This window comes from Felis catus, chromosome D1, assembly GCF_018350175.1.
Source record: "Felis catus isolate Fca126 chromosome D1, F.catus_Fca126_mat1.0, whole genome shotgun sequence".
Classification (NCBI taxonomy): Eukaryota; Metazoa; Chordata; class Mammalia; order Carnivora; family Felidae; genus Felis; species Felis catus.
The window spans coordinates 101177047-101187402 of NC_058377.1; the positions used below are offsets into that span (position 1 = coordinate 101177047).

Genomic DNA, 10356 nt, shown 5'->3' on the forward strand with positions numbered 1-10356 from the left:
AAAAAATCATTCTGGAATCATTGAATATCTGCAGACAAAAACAAACAAACAAACAATGTTGACCTAAATCTTATACAAAGTATACTCCCAAATGGATAACAACTTTATTGTAAAACTATGATATGCTTAGACAAAAGTGTAGGGACAAATCTCTACAGGACCTAAGAGCAGGCAAAGAATTTAGAGACAGGACATCAAGAGCATAATATGCACAGGTATACATTGATAAAGTGGAAAATCAGTGATCTTGCTGAACTCATATTTTGGTGGGGGGATTCCTTGAGGTTTTCTATTCGGCAACATGCCATTTGTACTACAGAGGGTCTCGTTTCTTCCTTTCCAAGCTCTATGCCTCTTATGCCATTTCCTTGCACTGTTTGGAATTTGTCATATTATCTGTTTTGTGCAACTTTAGATGAATCTGCATTTGAGATTTTTCTTGATAAAGTAAAAATCAAACTTGAAACAACCTACTCATCACGTCTTAGAAATGATTCCTAAAGAATCAAAATGTATGTTCACACAATCAGCTTAAGAAAATGTTTACAGAATTTATATTCATAAGTGTTGAAAACTGGGAAGATCCCAGATGTCTTTCAATGACGAAAGAGTTGAACAAGTTGTACCAGAAATACCATGGAATGCCATTCAGCCACCTTAAAGAAAAGGGTATCCACACACAAAAACGAGGATGGACCTCAAGAGAGTGAAGCTATCCCAAAAGATTACAAATTGTGGACTATTTATAAAACCTTGTTCAAGTGACAAAATTATGCTGATGCAAAAAAGATTAGTGGTCACCAATGGTTAGGAACAGTTGCCCAAGAGGTGGGAAGACAGTGTAGCTTTAAAGGGATAGCAAAAGAAAAATTTGGGGGGACAGAATAGTTCTACAATTTGACTGTGGTGGTGGTTGAAACGATGCAAAAATGGGATAAAACGCAGAGCAGTAAGGTTTACCAATACATGAGAGAATAACCCCAAACTGGTGAAATCTGAACAATGTGTGTTGTACCAATGTCAATTTCCTAGTCATGAAATCATACTACAGTGTAGCAAGACGAACTCTTCGGGGAACTGGGTGTAGATTACACAAGACGTCTCTGCATGCTTTTTTTTTTTTTTACAACTTCCTGTCAATTTATAATTATTTGAACACAAAAAGTTTTTGAAGATGGCAAATTGAAGTTGACTTGGTGGATTAAGAGGCAGGAAGAGTAGAACGGGTTTAACATGTGCGAACGCTAAGACTTCTGAAGCGATGGACATGTTTGTTGCCTTGAAAGTTTTTACAGCTCCATCGATATATACATATGCAAAGCTTATCAAATTTTGTGCTGTATATATGTGCACATATATGTGTATATATATATGTGTATATATATATACACATATATATACATGTACGTGTATGTGTATATAAGCTTATTCTATATCCAAAAACAAAGGAAAATTGACAATAGAAAATTGACAATTGACAATAGAAAGTAGTAGACCAGTACTACTTAAATGAAATGTTTGCTATTGGGTAACTTGAAAATAAAAGGGAAGACACAGTCTAATAAATTACATGAAAGATACTTATAATACTATAAATGCACATTTAACAAGAAGGATATAATTAGGTAACATGAAAAGGAAGAGGATCTGTCTTGCATTTATTGAAGAGTATATAGAGATAATATATCTGAAATATTTAGGAAAATTAATGAGTATATTCAACTCCCTCTTATCAAGAATACATTATATATATATATATTATATATATTATGTATACATATATTATATATATATTATGTATATATATATATTATATATATTATGTATACATATATTATATATATATTATGTATATATATATATATTATATATATATATATACACACAAATTTTAAGGGGACAAATTCAGGGCTGTTCACTGAGGCCGGATACCATAATGATGTAATGGTGATAGCTGAGGGTTGGACACACGACATCTATCAATAAAACAATAAATGAAAATTGGGAAATTTGTATCATAGACTCTAATACAGAAAGAAGCACAAAGTGTCATATCATCTGTGCACAACAAGCAATTAAAGTGACAAATGCAGCAATGAAATTTATAGAAATATAACACATATACATAGTTGCGCAAATGTAACATATGAGAGTTTTGCAAGGATAACTTGATAATCTAGGTATATATTAAATACAACAGAGCATGGTTCAAGGTAGGAAAGAAAAATTGAGATGATCTGGGCACAAAAGAATAAAATACTGCACTGTGAAATTAAAGAGAAAAACAAAATCAAAGCAGAAGTGGTAACCAGTCAGTGACGGCAACTCGCTATGCAATGAGAAGGACGCATAGCAAACTTCTGCCTTGGAAAGGATAACAATAAAAACAAAACGAAATTCAAGGAAACAACACGCCACATTTGCTTAACGTATTAATTTTATTCCATGCACAATCTTTTTATTAAGTTTTTAATGTTTGTTTATTTTTGAGAGACTGAGTGAGGCAGAGCATGCAGCGGAGGGGCAGAGGGGGAGAGAGAGAGACACAGAATCCGAAGCAGGTTCCAGGCTCCTAGCTGTCAGCACAGAAGCCCATGTGGGACTCAGATGCAGAAGCTGTGAGATCATGACTTGAGCCGAAGTCGGACGCTTAACCGACTGAGCCATCAGGTGCCCTATTCCATATATAATTTTAAAATAATTTAATAGAACAGAATTTATCAACTCTCCACTGTGTCACCAATTTGAGGAGACCTCTATGGAAATGGAAGCCCTGATGAACCTGCCCTAAATATACGGCATTTTTATCAAGAGTCCTATGTAGTGCTGGGGCGCCTGGGTGGCTCAGTCCGTTAAGCATACGACTTCGGCTCAGGTTGTGATCTTGTGGCTTGTGACTTTGAGCCCCTGTTGGCCTCTGTGCTGACAGCTCAGAGCCTGGAGACTGCTTCCGGTTCTGTGTCTCCCTGTCTCTCTGCCTCTCTCTCGCTTGCACTCTCTCTCTCGAAAATAAATGAACGTTTAAAAAATTTTTAAAAAGGGTCCTATGTGGTGTAAATGAAAAGTTAAGTAAGGGCGAAAATAGGAGAGAAAGAAAGAAAGAAAGAAAGAAAGAAAGAAAGAAAGAAAGAAAGAAAGAAAGAAAGAAAGAAAGAAAGAAAAAGCTAAATAGATGATAGATGGATAAATAAGTGATTGAATATAGATGATGATGATAGATGATAGATAATGATAGAGATAATAGATGTTTGAATATAGATGTTGATGATAGAGAGATGGGCGATTGAATGTAAATGATGATGATGATGATAGATGATAGATAGATAGATAGATAGATAATAGGTGATAGATCAACCGATAGATAATTTATTCTCTGGTGAATACAAATTGCCCTTGCCTGTTAATGGACAACTTCCAGACATTTTTTAATGCCCTCATATGCTTGAGCCATCATTAAACAAATTGCTCAGCATCTCCTGAGGGAGAGTCTCAAAAGGTGAAGAGAACCCATAAATTGTTCTCCATATGCCATGTTAAGAAACACATATGGGAGTCAAGACAGAGGGTCCATTACAGGTAAAAATGACAGAAAATTTGTGTGGTATCTCATATTATCAAATATCCACGATGTTTCGGTGATGTTTGGTAAGTTCCACTTTAACTTCGTGGCAAAGCTCTAGCAAAATGTGACCATTTCTGATTTTATTTGCTTTGCTTTCCCATAACCATAATGCCTGAGCAAGAGTAGGAATTACCTCGTTTTTTTCCTTCTTATTAATTTTTTGAATAATTTCACATGGTGGAGAGGCTAATGCTTCTGTGACTCTTTGAAACTTCATTTTTATATAGTTATGCAATACTTCCATTTAATATGAATAGTTTTACCTCAAACGGAGAGCAATATAAAAGCAAATGGTACACAGCCGAAGAGACATGAAATTTTTTGAGTTAGCAAAATTAAGAAACTTCAGGTAGTATCTGTCATTTTGATGTCTTTCCAAATGTTTATTTAGTGACTCTGGACACTTTTTGTGATTCTCTCAAAAGTTATTTAGTATCTAATGATTGTTTAAATAAACATATCAATACAATTATCCTCTGAGGTCTTGATAAGGAAAAAAAGGGGTGGTCACCTCACAATGAGGTGTGCAAAGCCTCATTTGGACATTTGGAGACCTTTAAGTAGCAAGTTTTATAGAAATGGAATGATGTAGAGTGTTCTTCATTTTCCAGTAGGATCTGACAGAAAGCGGGAAGAATTATCTCAAAGGATATAGCTTTAAACAATTACATATCAAACATCCAACAGAGACAGTAAACTATGAAAAAGCAATGTGATTCTTTTTATAGAACTCCAAACCTAGTGAGAGGAAATGCGTTTATCTTTCTTCACCTCACAGAAAACTCGATACTCAAAAAGTACTATTTATTTTTTTAGCTTTCCATGATTGCAAAGGAAAACAAAACAAAGTGGAAAGAAACAAGCAAAACAAGCAAAACTCAAAATTTATACTGTTTGTATTGCATTTACGGAATATTTCTCTAATATTGTCTCCTACTGATACACATTATCATATTTCTGTTTATAAGAAAGGTGTGTGCATCAGAGCAGAGGAGCATATCAAGAGGTGACAAACCTAAGACTCAGGTAAGTTAAAGGGAAGTTACACATAATTACCTTTATATAGAATGTTGTGGAGTTGTATGTTTTTGCTTAGAGCTCACTCAGCGCCTTCTGACTTGACCTGTAATTTCATTGCAGACAGTATTATTTCCCTTTTCCTTTTTTAAATAGAAGCATTGATGCCCACGACTTTTTAAACCAAAAATACTTCTCTTACATTAACCTGCCATCCACCTTCCACTCTGGAATAATTTTTTATCTGTGAGTGTTTAGGATATTTAGATACACGTCATGTGATTATATACATGTTTGTCTGCATTATGTGCTACATCATAGTTTGAAGGTGTTTTTGTGGATTTAGTGTAGAGAAGGATTTCAAATCCCATCCAGGGACCCACATATATCTCGTCTTCAGTGTATTGTATTTTGTCTTTGAGCTATTGTGTATCACAGTGGCTTTCAACTTTTATTTTTCCTTAAAGTGTGATTTCCGCTAATCCAAAGGGAATTCTTGTGAAACTTCATTATGTCAAACCTCTGCCAGTAACCTATTCTTCCTCCAAATTTACCATGTTCCCTTATTTTCTTGCTCGAGAAAGTGCATCTGATTTGCTACATTTGAGTTAGTATATCTCTATTTTAATAAATGCCACAAGGGGAAGAATAACGTTTTAAGCAAGTTTATATAAGAATAACTTATCTAAAATGATACTAAAACTGATAAGAAAATTAGAAGATAAGTAACCCAAGGAGTCACAACACGATTATTCAAATGTTGTCATGGAAGAGCGGTGAGGTATGTCTTGCTTGAACAGTTCCTCACCTCTTCCTACGATAGCCTTGACAAAGAACTTCAGTCCCAGTCCAGAGAATGCACAGGTATATAAGTCAGGAAAGTAGAAACATTTCAGGTAAGTTCCTATCACTCTTTCAAAAACACACAAACAAGCAAACAAACAAGCAAATAAAAACCCATAATGTACTTAATATTTGAGAACTATTTCCAGGTAACATAGACACATTAAAGTATCGAAACTTCATTTATCCTATCTAAAACTCATCAAGGAAACATCAGCTTTATATATGAGAATAAAGACTTTTAGATAACTCACATTTTTTTGCCCAAATCAAATCTTTGGATATACTATAAACTGAAATACAGCTGAAAGTATATCTCCATACACGTATCTCCTGGTATGTTTCACCATGTCCCCCAAAATAATTCCCATTCTGATGTGTTACACTTTTCTTATTCATACACCTGTCAAATATCTGTCAAGTATGCTAACTTTCCAGTCAGTTTCACACGTAGGCATACCTTTCGTAGGACCATGCTTGAGTAGTGGGCTTTATGCAATTGGGGAACTTCTGGTTTAACATTTTTATTATAGGGGCACCTATGCTTCAGGTGGTTAAGTGTCCAACTCCTGATTTCGACTCAGGTCACGATCTCATGGTTTGTGGCATGGAGCCCTTCAGTGAGCTCTGCACTGACAGGGCGGAGCCTGCTTGACATTCTCTCTCTCCCGCTCTCTCTGACCCTCTCTGTCTCAAAATAAATAAGTAAACATTAAAAAACTTATAATATATAATAGACATATGTATTAGGTCATATGATTTACGCATCTTATAAATGTCATTTTGTGATTGTATCATATATGGTAGAAAGAATACTTTAAAGAATGGTAAAATAAACACCCATATATCTAATCCCTGAAGTTTTCATTTTTTTGTTTCCACTTTAGCATCCATACCTACTTACCTTTATGTATTTATTTTCCATCTATCAATAAATAAGTCTATTATCTATCCACCTAATTATATCACCAGGGTTTTTTTAACATTGTTACTGCTGTTATTCCTGACTGAATATTGTCATGGCCTAGATATTAGATATATTAAGATATTTAGCAGCTTAACTTGTGTCTAACAATTGGAAATCAGTAGCATCCCGACTCTTGGATATGACATTCAAAATGTCTCTAGACATCGAAATATATTCTTTATGGAGTAAAATGCCTCCAGTTGAGAACCACCTATTTCGATTTCTTTATGCATATATAGTGGTCTATGTGGGATTTGGGTTTGTTTTCAAATATCCTAAATTGGACAGTTTGGATGTATCTTATTTATACTAGTTGGCCATACCAAGCCCTCTGTCAGGAGACAGTACATAATATATATTGACTATGATGATGTATCTATCCATAATAGATTTTCTAGTAAACTTGGATGGAAAAACACAATCTGACAGTGTTTAATGAATTTATTCTCATGGGAATCACACAACGTCCTGAGCTGCAGGCTCCATTATTTGGGCTCTTCCTCATCATCTATGTGATCTCAGTGGTGGGCAACCTGGGCCTGATCATCCTCGCCAAGGTGGACTCCAGGCTACAAACACCCATGTACTTCTTCCTCAAACACCTGGCTCTCACTGATCTGGGTTATTCAACAACTGTGGGACCCAAAATGTTAGCAAGTTTTGTTGTGGAAGAAAACACAATTTCCTATCATTTGTGTGCCACACAGGGAGCATTCTACATTATGTTCATCGTTAGCGAGCTTTTCATTCTGTCGGCTATGTCCTATGACCGCTACGTGGCCATCTGTAATCCTCTGCTCTATCCAGTCATCATGTCACAAAGGGTGTGTCAGGTGCTGATGACAATCCTCTATCTCTACAGCACATTTATGGCTCTACTAGTCACCATAAGGATTTTTAGTTCATCCTTCTGTGGTTACAATGTCATCAGCCATTTCTACTGTGACTGTCTTCCCTTGTTATCCTTGCTCTGCTCAAACACGCATGAAATTGAATTGATGATTTTGGCTTTCTCAGTTTTCAATTTGATGTCCTCCCTTCTGATGGTTGTTGTGTCTTACCTGCTGATCCTACTAGCCATAGTCAGGATGAACTCAGCTGAGGGTAGGCACAAAGCCTTTTCTACATGTGGGTCCCACCTGACAGTGGCCACAGTGTTTTATGGGACTATGATATTTATGTATGCACAACCTGAGTCCAGTCATTCCTTTGACACTGATAAAATGGCGTCCATATTTTACACCCTTGTTATCCCCATGTTGAATCCCATGATCTATAGTCTGAGGAACAAAGACGTAAAATGTGCTTTCCATAGGATATGGAAAAAGTTATGAGGTACCTTTTCTTAAGTTTATTACATACTGCGTGGTTCCTATGAATTAGATTACCAATGTTAAACATTTCTTTTCCTTCCTTCAGAGGGAAAATCAAGGATAAAAGAGTTCAAGATACGTATCTAGACATTGACTTCTATGTACCAGTCATACTCTGAAGTGTTCTAAATACACTGTGAATAAATAATACATATACATTCCATTCTTGAGGTAAAGACAAGAGTTATAAGCATCATAATTAGGTAATATGTTAGTACAATAGAATGGTTATGGGCCTATAATTCTAACACCCAGCAAGGAGTGTGGGAATGCTGTGTGGGAGTGAAGAAGAATACCTGGAACAGGAAGAGTTAAAATAACTCCTGTGTCATTCTCAACTATCAGAATAAACTTTCCCGTGTCTATGTATCGTGTATATAGGTGAGTTTCTCTGTAAGTATGTTCTTTCTATGTAGCCTACACAGGTTTCTATGGGGTGTCTAAAACACAGTTGATTATAGTTTTAGGCAGGTTCAGTGTATTGCCTTAACCTGAAGTCATCAGTCATCTGAATGTGCTCCAATCTCTCCATTCCATGAGGGGGGTCTATGTCCTGGTCTTTCCTCATGAGTGCCATTACTTTCACTTAGGAGCCTCAAAAAGTCTATTGACTACACACACTTGGCATTTCAACAATCCAGAAGATCAGCACAACACCTAATTATAATTATCATTTGCAATCACACAAGTATAATGAAATATACCTAGAACAAAACCCAGGAAATATGTGCAGGATCTGAATGCTGAAAAAAATGCTGATTAAGGAAATCAAATAATATCTGAATAAATTTCAGGACACACTGAGTTCATAGATTAGAAAACTCAACCTACTAAATGTATCAATCCTTCCCAAACAGATCTATAGGTAATACAGCCCAAACAAAATCCCACCAAGGTATTTTATAGATATAGTTGTCTTTACACTAAAACGTGTATAAAAGATGAAGGACTTAACCTAGCTAAAATACATGTAAAAATGTAGAATAACATAGAAGAAAACATTCCATTTCATGTTAAGTTTTGTCATATAACTATAACAATCAAAACTGTGTAGCTTTGGGGGAAGAAAAGACATGTAAAGAAAAGGAACAGAATACAGAACTCAAAAATAGACTTACAAAAAGTGCAACTAATTTTTCATGAAGGTACAAAATTTAATTCAGTAGGAAAAGGATAACATTTTAAAAATATTCATTTTGGACGATGGTGGAGTAGTAGGAAGACCTTAGGCTTTTTTTGTCCCTTAAACACAACTAGATGACTATCAAATCTTTCTGAATATCCAAGAGATTGACCTGAGGACTGACAGAACAAATTGCACAGCTAGAGGAAAAAGGAGGCCATATCATGGGAGGTATGCGGTGCTGAGGCATGGTTTGGGGAATAAACAGATCATAGGTGCTGAAGAAGGGAGGAATCCCTGGTCCCAGCGAGGTGAGTGAGAGCTGAGAACACTATGTATACACACAAGGAGAATATTTCCCCAAAGTCATAGGCTGGGAAAAATGAGAGGGGCTGATTTCCATGAGTTTTTGTAACCAGAAGGGTTCAAAGACTGGAGATGTAGAGGTCCAATGGAGAAAAACTGAGATTTCCCTCTAAGGTCAGGAAAAAGACAGAGATGTCCACTCTCACCACTAATATTTAACATAGTACTGAGAGTCTTAGCCTCAGCAATCAGACATCAAAAAAGAAATAAAAGACATCCACATCAGTGAGGATGAAGTCAAACTTGTAAAGAAAAGGGAAGAAGCAGTATAATAAATTATATAAAAGATGCTTATAATGCTATGTATGTACAATTAAGAAGAAGGTATAATTTATGCACCTGACATGAAAGGGAAGATCCAAGATCTGTCTTACATTTATTAATAAAAGAATATGTTGGGATAATATATCTGAAATATTTGGGAAAAGCAATGAGTCTATTCTATTCCTTATCAGGAATATATATACACACATATATGTAGGTATACACACACACATACACACACACACACACAAACAAGGGGAGAAAAGGGGCAGAGGGAGAGAGAGAATCCCAAGCAGGCTTTGCACTGTTAGCGAGGCTGACATGGGGCTGGATGTCATGAATGGTTAGATCATGACCTGAGCTGAGATCGAGTCAGAGTCTTAGCCTCCTGAGCCACCTAGGCTTTCCATATATATAACTTTTAAGGGAACAAACTCAGGGGTGTTCATTGAGGCTGGATACTGTAATGATGTTGTTAATGATAGCTGAGGGTTAGACACACATACATCAATAAAAAATAAGTGAAATTTGTTTAATTTGTATCATGGATTATAATACAGAAAGAAGAAAAAAGTGTGATATCATCTATGCATAGCATCTATAAAGTGACAAATGTAACAATGACATTTATAGAAATATAACACATATACATAGTTGTGCATATGTAAAATATTATATTTTTTCAAGGATAACTTGATAAATTAGGCATATATCAAGTACAAAAGAGCATGTTTCAAGGTGGGAAAGAAACATTGAAATGATTTGGACAGAATAAATAAAT

General features: G+C 35.6%; 1 protein-coding gene across 1 annotated transcript; it reads left to right on the plus strand.

Moving 5' to 3' along the window:
• The first annotated feature begins 6856 nt into the window (after window positions 1-6856).
• On the plus strand, window positions 6857-7783 carry LOC101082692 (olfactory receptor 8K3-like). Its single transcript, XM_011286831.2, has one exon. It carries the CDS (start codon window positions 6857-6859, stop codon window positions 7781-7783), a length of 927 nt encoding a protein of 308 aa, XP_011285133.2.
• The last annotated feature ends 2573 nt before the right edge of the window (window positions 7784-10356 follow it).

Bases quoted from the DNA above. Each gene is read 5' to 3' on its own strand.
- LOC101082692 (XM_011286831.2), top strand. From the start codon at position 6,857: ATGGAAAAACACAATCTGACAGTGTTTAATGAATTTATTCTCATGGGA.